Raw genomic sequence first — 20,088 nt, forward strand, 5'->3', positions numbered from 1 at the left:
GACACGGAATAAGCTTGCCCATGGCCCTTCCCCCAAAGCTCTACCAGCTACATCCCAGTCATGGCATAAGGGGAGAACCCCAAAACAGGGAGACTTTGGGGCTTCTGCAAGGGTGAAGGTAAGAGGGAGAATTAAAGTATACACACCAGCAAACAAGGGCCAAGAGGACCCATGGCATCTTTGTAGGAAGGACACACCACTGGGGGCCACTGCGTTCCCTGCTGGTGTCTCGCTAACAGCAACCTAGTCTTTCCGGGATCAGAGCTTGAGCACTTAGTCCAGAAAAATCATGAAACCTTCTAGGAAATGGGGCCTTTCCTTCAGCAGAGCCCCCTGGCCCCCGCCCCCAAAGAAAGAGGTACCAGCTGCCAAGGTTTGCCCATTTTTATTTTATTTTTTTTATAAAACAAGCTACAAATATTTTTCCTTGTTCCCTCCCTCCCTAGGGAAAACCACACAGCCTACACCCATCTGTGAAATTGATGGTGGCTGGGTGGATTTTTAACTCCTACATGGAGGTGGCACATGTTTCCTTCAGGCCAGGAGATGGGGCTGGAGTCCGCTGTGAGGGCTGCCCAGCTCCAGCACACTATGGTGGTTTTGGTTAAGGCTCCAAGAGAAAGCTTCTTTTCCTCCTTACCATGTCAGGACAGAGTCACTGGTCATCGTGGGGCAATGTGTGACTTTCTCCAGAACAGCAGGAATCTTCTGCAGCCAAGACTTCACCAAATCAAGCCCTGAGAAGGCTGTGCTTCCCCACTCAGGAGCCAATGCCTTCCAGACCCAAGATGGAATAGGGCTTACCAAGGTGGGTGCTCTTAGGGGATAGTAGGATGGAATACCAGGCCAGGCCAGATTGCCAAGAGCAAGGCAGCAAAAAGTACCAGTTCTGACCTCCCTCGCCGCCATCATTGATGGCCATGGGAAGAGCTGCTAAGGGTCACTTGCTGCTCTGACGGAAGGCCACCTGGATCACCTAGACAGAAAAAGCTGCTAACCTGCCCTGATGGCTGGGTGGCCACTCTGTAATCCCGGTGACACTCTGTGCAAAGGCCTAGATTTCCATGCAGCTGGGCTACTACTCCTGTCCCACTTGGGGAGGCAGAAGTGGGGGATGCGATGCCAATGCTACTTCTAGAATTGGTCCATAGGTCTGGAAGTCCACGAGAAAAGGCGAAGGAATAAGAGCAACTCCAGTATCGGTTAACAAGGCGGCTGACTGGGTCGGTGAGGATGAGGGTGAGAGATGGAGGGAGAGCATGGAAGCAAAGCCCAGGCTGAGTCTAGCGTCAGGAGAGACGTGCTTGTGGAGACTCTCTTGTGGGTTTGCAGAAGGGCTGGTGCAGGCCTTCTGTCCTTTTCGCCATCTCCTCAGATGACAAACACCTGCTGAAGGAAAGCCCTGCTGGATGTCCTCTTCCTCGCGTGCTTGGTGTCTCCCTGTCTTGTGTTCTACATGGGGGAGCTGCTAAACATGGGTAGGAATGTTTAAAGCAGCCAAACTCAACCTGCTCAAGTGTAATTTGCTCAGGTGTTTACCCTAGACTTCCAAGGGACCTGGATAGCAGGTCCACGTGGGCATGTAGAATGGAAGTCCACGCTGACCACCGCAGAAGCTGAGCTCCCCTCCGACCCAGCCACCGGCCAAGCGACTGGACTTTGACAGCTGGCGGCATGCAACAGAAGGGAACTGGTGGTGTCCACAGCACAAGCGCAGAGCTCCCATCTACTCTCATACAGAGTCCATCTCCAGCGAAACTCAGCTAAGCTAAGGATACGATCGGAGGAAGCTGGACTGTGCGTCCAGTGGAGGGAGAGGGAAGGGAAGGGACACATAGTGATGTCGGTGCCTGTACAAAAGAACTATACAATTTACATATATATTTATGTACAGATATAAATCTCTTTCCTCTCAATCCCAACGACACCTCCCTCCCTCCCCCTCCCCGATAACCTAAAAGTTGTCAGTAGCAGATCCAAAAACATAACAATAAAAGAGAGAATAAACAGCTTTTCTTCCCTTTCCTGTTCCCACTGTGGTATCGGATAACTGGTGCTTACAGATGAAACCAGAAACAAAACACACACACACATAAGAGTTATTAAAAGTGCAAACATGGCGGGCACCACTTATGTTACATGGGCTGGGGCTGGGCCACGGGCAGCGCTGAAGGTTGGATGTCTGTCTGGTGGTCAGTTCTGTCTCCTCGGACTCTCCACTGGCCTTTCGATTTGTCTGCTCCTTAGACAAGGCGTCCAACTGTGAGGGGGAAGGAGAGTGCAAAGGGAAGAGCGATGTGAACCACAGCGGGTGTATGGAATGTTCAGCTAAGTGAGTGTCTGCACCATGGCAGCCTTTGCACCACAGATATGGACTGAGGCGGGCACAGGCTGCCTAGGTGTTCAGACAATGCACGTTTCACCCACCCATCCTTTGCCACTCTGAGGCATCTCACAGCATTTAGAGTCAGTTTGGAATTATAAAAGCCTTGACTCTGCTAAAGAAGCACCATGATCCGGGGTGTGCTCTGACCAGATCACACTACCTTAGCCTGGAAGAAATGGCAGGTGTCTGTGACAGGTTGGGGTGACAGAATCCTTTTAGTACTGATGCTATCTTCCTCTTTTTTTTTCTGAGACTTCTTTTTTTAATTTTTTATTATTTTTTATTAATTTATTCATATTACAACTCTGTTATCCCATCCCTTGTATCCTCCCATTCCTCCCTCCCTCCCGCTTTCTCCTTACTCCCTTCCACTATGACTGTGACTGAGGGGGACCTCTTCCCCCTGTATATGCTCATAGGGTATCAAATCTCTTCTTGGTAGCCTGCCATGTTCCTCTTACGTCCCTAGCAGACAGCAAGTGTGGACCCTTAAGTGATCTGGCCAACGGCTTTACTGCTGTGCAAACACAGTTTCATAGAAGAAAGAGGGAAGTTCAGAAAGAAGGCAACTTACTGAATGGGTTTGTGCCTGCTCGTTTTCCCTGGGGGAAGCTGCCAAGGCTACCACCTGCAACAAACAGGAACATAAGGACACGGAAGAGGCCTTGGCCCAGTCAGCTGGCAGAGCTCCTATATCTGAGCTGGTGCCTGCTCTGTCCTCAGAATCAGCAAGAGAGGGAGCCGGAAGTGGCATGGCTGCGCTTCCTGTTCTGATGATGCCTATGGCCGTGTTCTGCCTGGTAAACCCTCCACTAGGCTTTAAGAGACAGTCTCTTCTATGGTCAGGCTGGGGTATCTTGCTGGCTTATTGCTGCTGATGCTCCTGCTGTCATTGACATTGTTTTTGTTGAGACAGCGTTTCTCTATGTCGTCCAGGCTGACCTAAAACTCATATTGGCAGGTACCAATAGAAGAGAGAATAAACAGTTTTTCTTCCCCTTCCTTTTCCCTGCTGTGGTACTGGAACCCAACTGGGATGCCTGTTTGGAACTGCCTCAGCTATTAGCTAAGATGGGCTTTAGTGGCTATTTCCATAACCTTCTTGCCTCCGGTTCTCCAAATTCGGTATTGTCAGAGGTAGGAAGAATCTTAGCCCCTTCACTTGCCAAACCTGGAGGCCAAAACTCAAAGCGACTTACACGAGGTCCAGGGCCTGATTTGCTAATGCCTGCCCCTGTGCACATCCCATCCTGCTCCTTCAAGACCCGATCTCCCAAAGGGGGAACATACTAGGAGCCAAGGCAGCCCCCCGTGTCTCTCTGAGCATGCCTCTGAACCTCCAGACTGGACCAGAAGATGGATGACACCTATGCTGCTTCTGCTCTGCCTCCCATGTAGGGCTGCCCCAAGATTCAACTGAATTCAGGGTGGGGGGCATTGAGGGACAAAGTCCTGCTGAGGCCAAGGTTACCTGTGGATTCCATGACCCCAAAGCTTAGCACCTCCCAACACCCCTTAAGGCCCGAGAAAGACAAAATAAGGATAGATGTTGGCACATCCAAGTTTGCAGATGAGGTCATAAATCCAGGAAGAGAAACAGGCCCAAGGCAGGCAGGTGGGAAGTTAACAAGACAGAGTCAGGGCTGCCTGTCCTCAGGGTCCACAGTTACTCTACTCCGCCCTGCAGCCGCTGCTCTCAGTGAAACACGGAGATCCATACATAGAAAGAGCAGGCCTGTGGCAGTCTGGACCCCTCTTCCTCAGCTGAGATCCAGAAAACAAAGGGGAAAGCCAGGAGCACATCCCTATACCTCAGCAGAGTTACACAGCATGAGCGAAACCATCCCTGATTGCTAAGGCTAAGAAAACAGGACAGCACAGCATTCGTGGGAGGAAGCGAACTCAGCGTTCAGACTTCTGCTCTGGACCCTCAGAGGGAGAGGAGACGCTGGTACTTCACCAGCCCCTAACCCTCATGCCTGCCTGACAGGATGGCTACACCGACCCTGACACAAGTTGGAAAAGACCATTTACATAGAGAACCCAGGCCTCCAAATGTCAGGCTTGCCATGTCGTGCAGAAAACTCAGCTCTCTGAGGAGAGTTCTGGGAGGTAAAAAGAAGAGATGTTCACAGGGGTGTCTCCGAAATCCTGGTCCCTCGAACCAAAAACCACACCCACCCCAAGTCCCACGTTCTCTCCCCACCCACCTAGGGCCCCCACATGGCATGCAAGCCCCTCTCATGCCACCAGAGGGCACCACATGACACCAGATGGCCTGTGCCTGGGCTCCCTCACACCATCCAGCCAAGTGGCTTTGTGCCAGCCAGGGCAGAGGGAGACCTCTGGCCCATGGGTAGATTCCTCTGTTGCTGTGGCTTCTGTGTATTCACTGCCCTGGGACTCTTCCTCACCCTTCACCTGCTCTATCCTGTTAACGTCTCTCACCAGATTGCCAAGCTAGATAGATACCACTACCTCCATTTGAGAGAAGAGGAAATTGAAGTCTGGAGAGGTGAGGTACCTTGTCAAATTACAAAGCTAGAACAGGCAGAGCTGGGATTAAAAAAAACTTCAGGGTCTCTGCCTGTACCTACATCCATCCCCACTTCTGTCTAAACAGTGGCCTCACTCTTCCTCTAGGTTTCTGCATAATCCACCAATTCTCCTGCTGGCACCACGTGCCTGGAAGCTGGCATCCTTGTCAGGGCACTGGCCACAGAGCCCCCAGGCACCTTATCTCTGCTCACTGGGGCCCCAAAGCTGCATCAGCTCCCCAGTGCCCCAGTGCCCTGGCGTCTTCTCTGGCCACTTTCTTGGCTTCCCCCAGGCAACAAAGCTGGCCCTGCTCATAAGAGGCACTGTCTTCACCCTGGGGTGGTCTTCATGGAGGGCACAGAAGCTAGTCTCTGTAGTCCTACGGGTGAGCCAAGCACTGGTGTCACTGTTGCCTCGTGGATGCAAATCATTGTCCCTCTGCCCAAACCAGACTCCTCCAATACAGACCAACAGAAGCCCTTAGGCTCGAGAAGCAGTGTGTGCCGTGCTGGATGGAGGAATGGAGTGGAAAGAGGAATCCCACTGTGCTCAATGTGGACTTTTTATTTGTACAGCTCACTGCTCCAACCCTAATGGCTAACCCTACATCCTTCTTCCTTCTATTCCAATGCTCTACTTGATGCCATTCCAACACACACACACACACACACACACAGCATGTACACACATGTATAACCATGCATACATAGATATATTTCAAGGCTGGAATAAAGGGCCGAGGAGATGGCTCAGCAATCAAGAGCACCTGCTGCTCTTGCAAAGAACCCAGGCTCAGTTCCCAGCATCTACATAGTGGCTCAAATTGTCCGTAATTCCAGTCCCAAGGGGTCATCTTCTGGCCTCTGTAGGCACCACCCGATGCATTTACATACATGGAGGCAAATGCATACACACACAGAAAATATTTTTTAAAGACGGGCATAGACACGCACACACGTGTACACATGTGTACAACACAGAGAGATGCTGTCAGACAGGTACCTGTGCAGGCATGCTCACAGAGACAAGCCAGACAGATCCATCCATCACAGATGCAGATATATCACAGTCTACACAGACACAGGTGCTCCAGCCACACCCTCAATGCCACCTTTGAAGTGGGAGGGTCAGGAAGGTAGGTTGGGCAAGAAACAGGAAGTACCCCAGTGTTATCTTGGAAAAGCTGCGCAGATGACTCGAATCTACAGGCTGCTCCTGGCTGAAGTTGGGTTGGAGGAGCATCCAGACAAGCAAGCAGTGGTCCTTAAGCCCTGCCTTCCAGACCACAGTTTTCTCTGGACACTTCCTCCCGGTCCTGTGTGTCAGCAGGAAGTGCCAGACATCTAGTGCCTGGCAAAGCTCCGGAGGGAGGTTCAGAGAACGACAGACCAAGCGGACACACTGCCACTTCCCTTGGCTTTAGATGCTGTATGGGTAGGTTCTCCATGAGGCATGAGGTGGGACGGGGTCAGGCCTCAGCAATTCTTCACTAAGTTCCAAGTATCTCTGGGTAGCCCTGGGCTGAGCACTGGGCAGCCTGCTTCAAACATGACTTCCCAGTCCAGTGGCTCTCCATTGCCTTCATAAAGCCTCCTAACAGAGAGAAGAATTCTCTAGTCTTACCTTGCCTCTTGTCACCCTCCCTACTAGTTGCTACAGCCCAGGGACAGAGTTCCAGTCTGTGAACCATGACAAATCACATGCAGGTCACTTCTAAGGCTTTCTCAGAGAATCACCTTGCATGGCCAGGTTTACTCTATATGATGGATGGGGAAGAGATCAGACCCACACAGAGCCCCTAAAGTCCCGCTGATGAAGGCAGCAGGGTCATTCGCAGCCTGGTTCCTTGAGGTATTATGTAGGTCAGCACCTATTCTTGTTCTGTCCACTACCCATGTACATACCACATACAACACCACACACACACACACACACACACACACACACACACACACACACACACCCCACACACCACACATACACACATACACCTAGAGCTACGCTGCCCTACTCCATGGGCAAGAGAAAAGATAAGCAAATGCTGCTAAGCTGAGCTGTGATGTGTATGAGTCTATCTGCTACTTCCTGTACTCTGGCTCACCCTAACTAATACCCTCTCATAGTAATAATCCCCAAGTACTCGAATAACTATCTATTACGTCTTCTCAGTAAGGCTGGGCAAGAATAGGAATCTTATCGGTCAATTCCACAGCTGCAGCAGGCAGCCAGGCCTGGAGCACAGCCTACTACTCCCAGTAAGCAGCTGGTCACTACAAGGGAGTCTAGGATCTCGTCCCCCCAGGACAGCCCTTGGTCCCTGTCCCTGGGTCCGGCAGGCACACAGGGGGTGGGACTCACCTTCTTTGCTAACGCCCAGGCAGCCCTTTAGCTCAGGCAGTGAGATGACCTTGTCCTTGTTCAGGTCACAGTAGTCAGTGAAACGTCGGGCACATTTCTTGGGCTTGGCTTTCTTCTTTACGTAGCGCTTGAACGGCTTCATCTCCCGCTTGTTAATGTCATCGCTGCTGTTGCTGTCCAACTGGCTGAAGTACCAGTGTGCCACTCGCTCCTCCAAGGTGTGGCTGGGGTCTGGCTCTGAGAACCTGGGCCATGGACAGAGAACACCCACTCAGGATCTTGCAGGGGCCATCGCCCCCGACTGTTATTTTCTTCCAAATGGCCAAATGCCAAAGTGCTCGCTGCGGTTATGCATTTGCTCCGGCCAACTCACACCGAAGTCGGTTGACAACGGATCTGTGTTGGGAAGTGAAGGTGAGCTCTTGGAGAGAGATTAATCTACCTTCTTGAGAGACTGGGTCGGTTCTTATGAATTAGCTCTCTCAATAGGCTGCTATGAAGCCAATAACCCCCTCCTCTTTCTCTTCATCTGTGCTTGTACTTCCTACCTCTACTTTCCACCATGCATTAGGTGAAGCTGTAAGAGCCCTTCACCAGAAGCCAAATGGATGCTGGCATGCTCTTGGACTTCCAGAACCAAAACAAAACAAAACAAAACAAAAAACAAAAACAAAAAAACCAAAAACCCCAACTCTTCTTTTTAAATTACCCCGCCCAGGGTATTTTGTTACAGCACCGGAGACCAAATCAAGACAGTCTTCATGCTGGGCTACGAGCCATCAGTTAGCAATAGCTCTTTCCTTAGGGGTCTCCAAATGATCATTATTTCATTGACCTACCTCACCCTCTGAAATGACCGAGACATTTCCGGGACAGATAGGCACTCAAGACAAAGTACACAGATTTATTCCACCTGAGTAAACTATGTCTAGGATCTAAACTGTCCCTCTCTTGACCCATATTGTCAGACAGGATGCCTTCCTGAGCTTGTGTATGGAAACCAGTCCCAAGCACTCACTACACTTGGTGGCACAACTGGGGATGTCAGGCCAGCCTCGGGCTGCTCCTCACTGTTTTAGAGAAGCAGAGCCCAAAATAATGAAGACTGGGAGATGGGATGTGTGATGTCCCCATGACCTGTGGCTTTGTGCTTGTGTGTAGAGGCCCAAGGCTGATGTCAAGACTCACCCTTAATTACTCTTCACTGTATTCATTAGGGCAGAGTCTCTCTGTTGAAGCCACAGCCCTCCTACACAGTTGGTCTAGCCAGCTTAATCAGGATACTCTGTGAGCCCACTTGCTAAGTGCTGGAATTACAGGTGCACTCCTGGCATTTACATTAATGATTGACACCTGAGCTCGGTTCTCATGTTTGCTGCTTATACTTTGGCTGCTGAGCCATCTCCCTTTGGGTTTCTGCTCAGGAGGTCTTGGGTGGGCCTAGGAGATCACATGTTAACAGAATCCCAGCTAAGTCTTGGAGAAACTAGAGTGACCAGAGACACATCTTAGTACCCAGATACATAGTGATGACCACACCGGGCACAGTCCATATCGCTGGACCACAAAGCCTCAAGGCCAATGTCTATGTGTATACGTATATGCAATGGCCTACCTATCATTTTATGTATTTATAACCCAATTATGTATGCATCATCTTTACTCAAAGAAGTCAGAGTGATACTATTTACAGTTTTTAAAGCCAATGATAGGGCTGTTCAGAGGGGTTGATTGGAGTTTCTGATCAGAAGAAAATAGACACACACACAAGTGTCCTGGTTCTGTTCCTGGGGCTTTCTACTGTCTGTGAGCTGGGATCCATATTCAAATGCCTGGGTAACCTGCCCTCAGGGAGGGGAATGAGGCTGAGGGTGAGATGCTGTACCTTTCAATTGACTGATGTGCAGGGTCTGCAACAGAGCACTGATAGCAGGGACCCTAGACCAGGTGATGGAGACCTACTAGCACACTCTGAAAATAGACCTGGTTTTAAAATCATGTTCAAGGGACTTGGTGATACGACACCCTTCTCACAGGTTCGCTTTATATTCTAGGAAGGAGTGGACCACCTCTTATCCCTCACTGAGAAAAAGCTGGAAAGTACCGTCTTGCTTCACAGCAACTCCCAAGTGATATAAAGTTTAAGCACAAAGAAGCTGGATTTTAAAAAAAGAAAAGGAAAAGGAAGATGAGGAAGAAAAGGAGAAGAGGAAGAGCAAGAAGAAGAAGAAGAAGAAGAAGAAGAAGAAGAAGAAGAAAAGGAAGAGGAGGAGGAGGAGGAGGAGATGCCAGTCACCCTAGTAGTCATCCATTCTTAAAGAAACAGACCTCAGTCTTGGGTAAATCCCCTGGACATCTTAGATTCTGAGAAGGATGTCAGTGGGACCTTATCCTGACAGCTTTCACCCAGAGACCCTCAGGGAAGGTGTGACAGAGCTATGGAAACCAGGTGCGGGAAGTCTGAGGCAGGTTGACATTCTGTGCTATTGTGTCACACTGTGTTTAAGTGTTGTTTCTCTTCCCTTTTTAGCAGCAGCAGCAGCAGCAGCAGCTCTCATGGCTGCCCATGCAGTACACACAGAATGGGCAGGCAAAAAAGCTGCTTGGGCTGCAGGAAGAGGAGCATCAGGGAGAACCAAGCTCCGGAGGAGACAAGAGCTCCCAAGAAAGCGCCCCCCCCCCCTTCTCTCAGCAGGGAGTCGGGGAACTGTGAGAGCGCCAAGGCGACGGCAGCTAGATCTTCCTCTAACCTTTAGGCTCGGCATAGCGTAATGTCTACCTGGAGGCTGGAATAATAAAGTCTCGGTTACCGAGACGGGAAGGGATGAGGTCATCCCACCCAGAGGCCCTGCCAGGGAAGGCTTTCTCCCTCCAACATGAGTTCCTGGAGCGCCCTCCTGTCCGCCTGTCTGTTCTCTGCACGTCTGTGGTCAGAGCTCTCCCTACCTGCCTTCAGGCTATTTTGCATCAAGAAGCAGTTCTTCCTACCTTGCAAGCTCTGAGCTGGCCTGGGAGTGACCATCACCCAGGCCCTGGTCCTTTGCCCTCCCAGCTGTCCTCATCCCCCCTCTCTGCTCTCCCATCAGGACCTTCCAGTGCGGAGCAGCCCTGCACTGTTAGCCTGCACACCCTGCCCACTGCCAACCCACAGCAGAATGCTGGGCTAAGTGCAGGACACCTTATCTCAGGAGAGGCCTTCTGGAGGTCTTTCTAAGCCTGCCTTGTGGGGACTAAGGGATCTGCCTCTGTCCCAGCCCCTCCCTTCCATCCCAGCTATCACAAGGCTCTGCTTTTGAACCCCTTGGATCTCCAGAGGTCCCTTTAAGTAACAAAGCCACAGCACTCTACCTCAAGGCTGAGTGATGGCAGGGCCTTGCTTGGGAACCCAACACCTTTACTAGAACAAACTCCAAGAACCTTTATAGTTCTGATCTACCCCCATCCTGGCGTAGCCAGACCAACACTAGGCATGCGCAAGAGAAGACACCAGAGACCTCCGGGAACTGAGCAGTTCTGAGATTGCCCTTGCAAGGGAGTGCTAGATAGGGGTGAGGCAGAATATAAGGTCTCGCCCAGATTTTCCAGGAACTTCTCAGTCTGTCTTTGCCAGAGATTCTGCCACGACAGACTCCAGCCTTCTCTACCCTGGCCTCAAAGTCATATCCCACTGGCCCCTCCAGCTCTCACAACTTTCCCCAAGTATCCTTCTACATTTTTCTTTTTCACATTCATCCACGCATTTGTGTATGTGGATATATGTATGTGCATGCACACGCCACAGGGAAGTCTGAAGACAGCCCACAGGAGCCAGCTCTCTCCCTCCACCATGTAATTCTCAGACTCTATCTCAGGTCGTCAGTCTCGGTGGCAAGCACCTTTACTCAAAGAGCCATCTTGAAGGTGCTCTAGAAGCATCCTTTGAAAAACATCTGCAGCTGACACTACAGGGTAGGCTAACACTGGCTCAGTCTTGCTCTCCCATGTGTGCACATGTGAACATGCTCGGGCACACACACACACACACACACGCACGCACGCACGCACGCACGCACGCACGCACACACACACACACACACACACCACACCCCTATTGGGGGCAAGAACTGCTGGGTTCAGAGTTGTTCATCAGACTGGATCTGGGACCCCATGCTGAATGGTCAAGGGCTCCCTTAGAACAACTGCATTTACTAGGGCTTCTAAGGACCCCTTCGTGGGTAATGTTCTTCTAGAAGGGCCACCTGGGTAGGTAGAATGCCAAGTTTTCTCATAGGTAGTGTGGAAACGCTACACCCAAAAGATAACCTCATTCTACATTCAGGATATTGTAGCTCAGCGACTCTGCCTTTAGGCTATTTTAGTAACTTCTGCCTTCAGGGATAGGGAAACCCAGAAGAGCCAGCTCCCTCTCTGAACAGGCACACTCAGCTTTCCCCCAGTTTTAGGGGTGCTGGTGAAAGCCATCCTCCTGCGGTACTTTCAGTTTTGATTCTGTGGCCTTGGCCCTGGCAGGTTTTGGCTGTAACACATAGCCAGAGAGCCAAGCCCATTTACCACAACCTGCTTTGGCCAAGATCTGGGGCCCAGTTCTGCTGTCCTAGGCAGTTTTAGAGAAGGTAAGAAGGGCTGGCCAGGAGGCCTGAGCCAAGCCAAGCAGACCGACTGAGCCCCATCTGGAGCTGGGTCCAAGCCCCACCAGCTGTGCGGGTGGAGCTGGGAAATGCCAAGTCAGCCACATTCCAGACTCTTCCTTGCAAAACCATCAACAGGCGACCAACTGCACTGAACCAGGAGGATGAGGCCACTCCACCAGTAGTCTCTCCTTAGGAAGCACGTGAGTGACCAGGAGTCACACAAACAAGGCTGGATCGCCCTAGAGTGGCCTACAACCTGACTCCTAGGTAGACAGCCTTCCTTCTACACCGAGCGTCTACTGGATGGGTGGATGGCTGAACCAAAGAAAAATGTTGCCTTCCAGAGATCTGATGGGAGGGAAACCAAGGGCAAAAGTTAATCATCCAGCAAGGGTTGGGTGAGAAAGGCTGTCATCCACAGATGTTTGTGGGGCCCCTGCCCGTGTACCAGCCACAGATGTTTCCATAGACATCCAACTCTCCGTTGTCTAATTTTAGATTTGGGCAGCACTGGTTTTGGTCACTGAATCAGGCTAGGAGGCCAGAGAGAGAAACTGCACTCCCCCCCCCCCGTCTCCTCCCTCCCCTCCCGCTCTCCCTCCCTGTGCATTTACTTAGTCTTGAGAATCTATTGGTTTCATGTGGAATACTTCCATAAACAACCCTTCTCCACCTAGTTGTCCCCCACCCCCACCCCCACCCCCACCCCCACCCCCACCCGTGCTTCTCCATCACAGAAGAAGAGTGGCTGGCCAGAGCCTATCTATACAGCATTCCAAGCCCATCAGACCCTGGCAGAGTACTATAGCGCTTACAAAAGAATCGCAGGGAACTTTCCAGATGCGCCCGGCCTTATACTTAGTCTTGCAATGGTCCCTGGAGTCTCGGATCTACCCCCACTGTCTCCGATGGCGACTCCCCTTCTGGCCGTGTACTCATCAACACACGCTGCATATCTCCTACAGATATTCTAGGACTGCAGCAGGGAAGGACCTCAGGAAAGGGGTCACCAGAAAAGAGGAACGGCACTCTAGCCTGAAGGGGCAGCAGTTGTGAGGTCCCAGGACGGCCACCGTAGCCTGTGGAAGGACAAGTGCCTGGAAACGTGATGGTGAGAGGGAAAACTAGAAGAGCAAGAGGCCAGCAGGGTCTTCCTGAGGGTCGTTCAGGCATGACCCTCTTCTGCTTGACGCAGTGGGAAAATCCCGGAGAGCCCAGGAGGGCAGGCAACCCTGGGACCTCCCCATGGCTTCCCCACTTTCTCTCCTCCATAAATCACCCTCTTGCCTTATTTCCTTAAAAAAAAAAACAGTCTTCCCAGTTTTAAGATATATTTGTTATTTATATAGTATACTACCTGCATGTGTGCCAGCCCGCCAGAAGAGGGCACCAGATCTCATTATAGATGGTTGTGAGCCACCATGTGGTTGCTGGGAATTGAACTCAGGACCTTTGGAAGAGCAGACGGTGCTCTTAACCTCTGAGCCATCTCTCCAGCCCCATCTCTTGCCTGATTTCTAAACTCTTTCTGTGTCTATCTTGTTTTCCTGTTGCTAGAAGTCCAGACCTTGGGTAACACAAGTACCCCCAAACAGTCCAAGCCTTTCACTCCTATCAAAACTAAGCATAGTCAAGATAATATAAGCTTAAAATTAAAACCATGTTTTGAAGAAGTTTTGTTTAAAAACAAAAAACAAAAAAACAAACAAAACTTCCCCCAACCCTAAATTACATGTAAAAGATGAAGGGTGTTTTTGTTTGTTTTTTGAAGTCCTTCCCTAAGGGTACATTGGTATGAAATACATTATAAATTTTCTCGTGTTTATTGTCTTAAGAACCTCTTCATCCTCTGACAAGAAGACACCAACCTAACTTCCCCTGGTGGCAGGACTTATGATCCCCTTCTTGTAACCAAGACCATGCAGTCCTGGGGTCAGTGGCTCCTGAGGAAACTAGGGGTGGAGGGTGTTGATGTGTTGTCTCTACTGGGCTGAGGGAGAATTGGCACCAGGACCCTGAGCTGGTGGATGGGCTGACCCCAGACCCAAGACTTCTGTGCCCATGCCCCCAATTATTTGTTTTCTCTCCTGTTTCGAAACAACACACACACACACACACACACACACACTAGTTCTCCCTTCTACATGCTGAGATCCCCATGGGTGCTTGCAACGGCTGATAATATAGAACTCTAAATATACTGTTTTTCCTAATATACCTATCTATGGTAAAGCTTAATTTATAAACAAAGAGCATGTATACATTAAGCAGCAGAAATTAGCAGCAATAACTAATAAGATCATTATAATAAAAACACTGTGATAAAATTATTCTAAGCTTACAAATTGTTTTCTTTCAAGAATTTTCCAGTTAATTTATTTTTTGGACTGTAGTTGGTTGTGAGCAACTGAAATCATGAAAAGTCAGAGGATAAAGAGGGACATGCCTAGGTTTTCATCAAGCAATGTTTGTTTAGCCTGCTCTTGGCAGTTTCACACCTATAGGCGTGTGATAGGTGCAACACTCACATTCTCCCTCTTCCTGGCCACTGGGGTGTATCACCACTATTTCCAGATGCTGAGCTGCTAAGCACTGTGGGAAACCCTGAAGCCACTCTCTCCTGTGGCTTGTCAGATCCTGTCTCCGTCTTTCTTGGATTTTGTGTTGTGCTGCCTTAGAGTAGGTCTGGCCTGCGTGCCCAGGTAGGAAGAAAGAGAGCCATGGCCAGAAGCCAGTCTGAAAGCTTGTGGGACCCTGGGGTGCTCAGAGTAGGTGCCCAGAGAGGGACTTTAAAGAAATATAGCTAGAGTGCCCTATGTTTTCCTTATCTTTATTGGAATCTTTTTCTCCATGTAAGAACACTGAATAAACAACCTCTACACTCCTAAGAGGATTGTAAGAGCATGACACTGTATCATGCACCCTCAGGATGACAGCGTTCGCCATCTGGTCTGACCGAGATGTGATGCCCAGTGTCTAAAATGTCCCTGCCTCTCAAGTGCGCTTGCACACGCCTGTAATCCCAGCACTCAGAAGGCAGAGGCAGGAGGATCACAGCAAGATCAAGGGCATTCAGGTCTGCATATGCTCCAGAGCAGAAGCTCCTCTCCCCCAGCCTCACTTAGTGTCTGAAGAGTCCAGGGCCACAGCTACTGCACCCGAATCCTGCTCACATTCTCACCTCCCACCTCCAGTGGGCGCTGCTGAGTTAATGGCCTGAACCATGTCGGTGGTGAGGGCGTCCAGTAGGCTGGTAATAAATTCCGTCTTCTTCCCTTCAGGACAGCCTAAAAGACAAGAGGAGATCTAAGGGCAGAACCCAGGTAGCTTGCCAAAGCCATCCTTCTCTTCCACCATCCCCTCAGTGTCTTTATCCAGCCAAAGACTGGAGATGTGTTCACGGTTCAAACGACTGCCATATGCCTCCACATTCCTCGACGCACAGTCCACAGACAAGCACCAGATCAGACATGTAATAATATTTCCGAGTTTCTTTCATTCCAGAGTCGGCCGAGCACCAACTCGGGCGCTATGTAAATGCAAGGAAGACACCTACCAAGGCCCTTCCTTAGCCTCGCTTGTAGCGTTCACAATAACGTGCTGGGCACACAACCAGACGGGCTTTTCTCTGCTCTAGGGGCAAGAAGTAGATGTTGGGGAAGTGGATCTATCAAAAACCTCCTCTTTTTGCCCTCCTTGCCCAGCTGAGATGATAGCTGTTAACGCCTCCGCGGATGCCCGCACGTTTCTACTCTTGTTTCACTATTTCAGCAAAAGCCCAAGCGCAGGCAGGCAGGCAGGCCTTCTCACAGGTGCGCCCGTCTCCGTTCACGCCACAGTGAGGCGCCGCTGGGGAAACACTGCCCTATCACTGCACAGATGGGAGCCCTACTCTCCTGAACCATGTGGGCTCTCGGCACAGCCGCAGCCCTGCCCCGACTCCTGCAGCAGCTAGACCCTTCTCCCTTCAAACCCCAAGGTCTCGAATTAAACAGGACTTTCCAAAGCAGCATGGGCTCGCCTAGGTTTTCGCTGACTTTATAATGTGCATGCCTTCCTGTACCCGCATGTGACTGTGTCCTCTACTCTGGGAACCTTGGGTCTTTGAGCACTAGATTAAGCCGTGCCTGGCATGAAGCAGAATGGCTATCTCCATCTGTCCAGGGGTGGCTAGAAGACGGTACCCTGGCCTCCCTGCTTCCGGGTTTGGGGACGCTGTGATTTCTACTAACCTCCCACCGCAAGTCCAGGACTTTCAGGACTCCCTGATCTCAGTTCTCACTGTGGAGTCCAGATGGGTAAAATAGGAAGATGGCAGTAGTTCCCACCAAGACAGATAGACGTTTGTACTGAGTAAAGACAGCCGATGAGCATGAACTTAGACAGCTTCCATCTACATGGAGATGTGTAGTGTTTTCTCCAAGAGGCCCTTTTTTGTGGGTGTAGGTCCAAGCCAGGGCTACCTGTGGGGGGGCTTCCCTGTGCTTGGGCTTCTTCTAGAATGGTGCACAGGAGAAAGGAATGTGTGTGGATTTACAGAGGAGAGTCTACAACCTACAGACCCGCTACTTAGAACTCTTACTGCAACCTAGAGTTCACTACAAATAAGGGAAAACCCAACCCAGTGGCAATTTGGGACTCTTGGGCTCTTGCCAGTATGTCTCATGTCACTCCTAGTGGCCATCTTGTGTCACCAGGGAATCCTCATATAAGCATTCCGCAAAACAGGTGGCGGACACCACCCAGACCCCTCAGGGAAGGCACTCGTTGTAAGCTGTCTTTGCTTCGCAGACCCCAAAATACCATCCCCATTTCACTGACGTGGAGAATGACCACGGGGGACACAGGACTGACTCAGGGGCGTAGATTCTAGAGCTGCCAGGTCTGTGTTCCTGTGATGGGCCTTCCCAGCATGCTTTGCTCTGTGCTGCCAATTGGGAAAACAGATGTAGAGGAGAGAGCGGCCTCTGCCTGTTGAGAGGATGAGAGACCCAAAGAACTTGAGGTGCCTGTGCCAACAGGGCGGACTCTCCTACCTGGTAACTCCCGGTCCTTGAAAGGGTCATCTGCCTCTGCATTCTTGGCCCTGGCATCGCTCTCACAACTTGGCATCACATAGCTTGGAGGAGAGAAAGAGAAATGAGGGGGTTTGAGGGGGTTGGCACCTGAGTCTTCTTCAGCCACTACTGCCCAGCAATGATCTGTGTGGTCACTAAGCCTAGAGCCCTTGGGGAGGAAAATGAAACAGTCTCTTAACTTCCCAGCAGCTGCAGGACAGTCCTGCATAAATGCTCCCATTGAAATGTGTTCGGGCATTGCCATGTTAGCCACGCAAGAGTGATAACAATCCATCTCCAATCTACACATGGGACTTTTTTTTTTTTTTGGTCACTTTGAGATCAGAGCAGTATAATAAGCTTTTCACCAGGGAACTGATGAATAGTTTCCCAAAGTCCATGACTAGAAAGGGACAAATCAGTGATCAGAATCCAGGTCCCCAGGCACTTGTACTAGACCCTTCGAAATGGAGACCTCAGTCACCCATGACTTGATTCTGAGAGGAGTAGGGCAGCGAAGACAATAGAGGTGGCATAACCAGAAGCCGCTGTCTGTGTCCTAGGATGCTCTGAGCAAACTTACCGGGTAGAAGTCCCAGGCAACGGGCGCCCTGTGTCCACAAGGACACACCAGCAGTAGCCTGTGGACTGGTGACATTGCACAGGCTTATAGAGCCCACCAGGGGCACACTCGGGGATCACAATGCCCTCGCGGGGATTCTGCCGGGCCTCTTCCAGGGCACTCTGCCTCTCCTGATCACAAGAGTGGACTTTCTCTGGAAGAGAAGATGCAGCCTCTGGTGACCATTATGCCTCCCTCTGTCCAAAATCCATAATTAACAGCCAGGACCAGGCCTGCCCCCGAGGAACTGGTGAATCATCGCAGACAACCATGTCTTGTACGCTGCCAAGGAGAAAGCCCCAGAGGGCCAGAGCCTCCCTGTAGCCGTCTCTACTGCCAGGAACTCATCAGAAGTTTCACCAAAGAGGCTCTCATGTAGCAACAAGTCAGTCAGGACATCAGGATACTTCTCTGAGCAGGAGTTTGCTCCAAAGCTGGAATGGTCCTGCATTTTCAGAGATGTTTCTGCGGACGTGCCAGGTTTCTGGAGAGGCAGTAGGCAGACCACCCTCTAAGTGGATGCTGGGGTGCCTATGCAAAGAAACACTGCCTAGTCCGGGCATAGCAGGACAGAACCACAGACCACCACCTTCAAGCAGGGTTCCACACCCAAATGAAAGAGAAACAAGAGCCCGCCATGGCTCCTTTCACCCTCCAACCAGGTAGTCAAAGAAAGAATACTAGGGGGCTTGAATCTATTATTCACAGATAATGCCATTAGACCGGAGCAGAACCTGGGGAGGCTGAAAGGTGTCTGTAGTTGGTAACTTCAGGAACATGTGCACGTGTCCAAACAGTCAAATGGAGTCTCTCCAGAGCCAAGCCCAGACAGAGACAGGAAGTGGGGCCCTATGCCAGGTGGAGCCAGCTCACAGAAGCCTCACACCTGCAGGACCCCTTACTGGAAGATCCTGCCTGGCAAATCACCCTGCCTTCTCTTCCTGAGTTTTTTTTTTTCCTTTCTTTGTTTTGCTGAGGGCTTTATTTTGAGATGTAGGCAGTGTTATTGTTTGATTTTAAATTTTTGTTTGTTTGAATTATGTAAAAAATAAAAATAAAAATAGTGTGGAGTTTGTTTGCTTATTGCAAACAACATTTTAAAAAGAGAATCTGTACAACCCATATGGTCCCATAGTTAACCCCTTCCCCTTCCTTAGATCTTGTCAGGCAAACAGCAGCACAACTTCAAGGGAATCACACCAGAGGCTCGGGATAGATCTCTCAGATCCAGTTTGGTAGCCTCATTTTCCTACCTCATATTTCATGCCATGAAAGAGCTGACAGAGAAACAAAGGCAAAGGAAAACAGCTTTTACTGGCGCTACGCTCCTGTAACGACCTCTGACAGGGGCTCTAAATTAAGACCCTCCAGGCCAGCCTCTCCGGCCATAAATCAGACTCCTGCAAGATGCAAAGGGGAAAGAGGAGGAGCACCTCCCCCCTCCCAGGGCAGCGGGCATGGTGAACCTAACTTCACACCACAGCAGTGGGCCTGAAACCTGGGGGAAGCTGAAGCAGGAGCCAGGCAGAAAGAGCAGCAGCCCCGTGGACCCTGTGGATAGATTCCTAGAAATCCTTAAAGCTGCCCAGGAATGTTGGCCACCTGTGGAGAGTTAAGTCATAAAGACAATGAAGCTCCCAAACCTAGAAAAATGCAGATTCGCATGGAATTAAAGAGAAGACCAAATATAAGATTTATTGCTTTAAGGTCCACCTTGAAAGTCTGGTCCCACTAAGGAGAATTCAGGAGTGACAGAACGGCTGGGCTGGGAAGATGGTTCCATAGGGGAGGTGTCTGCCGCAGAAGCACAAGCGCATCAGTTCAGATCCCCAGCACACAGATTAAAAGCCTGGCACGGGCCCCACAGTTCCATAACTCCACCAACAGGCGGGACTGACAGTTTACAGGCGGATCCCTGGATCCCATTGACCAGCCATTCCTGACAGCACCACATCTCCTGGGATCCATCGTCATCATCATTATCATCATCACCACTGCCATCAACATCCTAGTCATGCAGAGAGTAATCCAGGAAGACAATCTTACTTCAACCTTCATGTAGATGTACATACATACATACATACCCAACCCCACATGAACATGTATGCACACACACACGAACATGCATGCACGCACACACACACACACACACACACACACACACACACACACACACACACACAAATAGCACTATTTGTGAAAAGTATGCAGTTTGTCTTTCAGAAAGAAAAAACATCTCTTAAAATAGCTTTTTAGGATCAATGATAGAAACAATATTCCTAGAGTGAAACGCATCAGGCAATAGAAGGGCTTTGCCTGTCTAACCTCTTGGTCCACCTACCCTGGACAGTATTATGAGGCTACTTTGTAAGTGAGAAAAAGCAAATTCTGGAGAGCATGGATATTCCTCAAGTTCACCCAGAGAGAAGACATGGGCTCTGCTTGAGGACTTTGGATAATCCAGTACAGCTTGCTAGCCTCTAGCCACCTGCTCCT

The 20,088-nt window shown here is 50.3% G+C and overlaps 1 protein-coding gene across 2 annotated transcripts in view; it reads right to left on the minus strand.

The window, feature by feature from the left end:
- Positions 1-370: 370 nt before the first annotated feature.
- SMOC1 (SPARC related modular calcium binding 1) overlaps positions 371-20,088 on the minus strand; it is a 153,476-nt gene continuing 133,758 nt past the window's right edge. For both annotated transcript variants that reach the window (XM_084792291.1, XM_084792290.1), the window contains exons 8-13: positions 17,554-17,746; positions 16,950-17,032; positions 15,095-15,200; positions 7,283-7,527; positions 2,961-3,014; positions 371-2,260 (exon numbers count right to left, since the gene is read on the minus strand). In XM_084792291.1, coding sequence (XP_084648417.1) covers positions 2,244-2,260; positions 2,961-3,014; positions 7,283-7,527; positions 15,095-15,200; positions 16,950-17,032; positions 17,554-17,746 — 698 coding nt within the window. In that variant the 3' untranslated portion in view covers positions 371-2,243. The remainder of the gene's footprint in view (positions 2,261-2,960; positions 3,015-7,282; positions 7,528-15,094; positions 15,201-16,949; positions 17,033-17,553; positions 17,747-20,088) is intronic.

Source organism: Acomys minous (assembly GCF_964271855.1).
Source record: "Acomys minous genome assembly, chromosome: 8".
Taxonomy (NCBI): Eukaryota; Metazoa; Chordata; class Mammalia; order Rodentia; family Muridae; genus Acomys; species Acomys minous.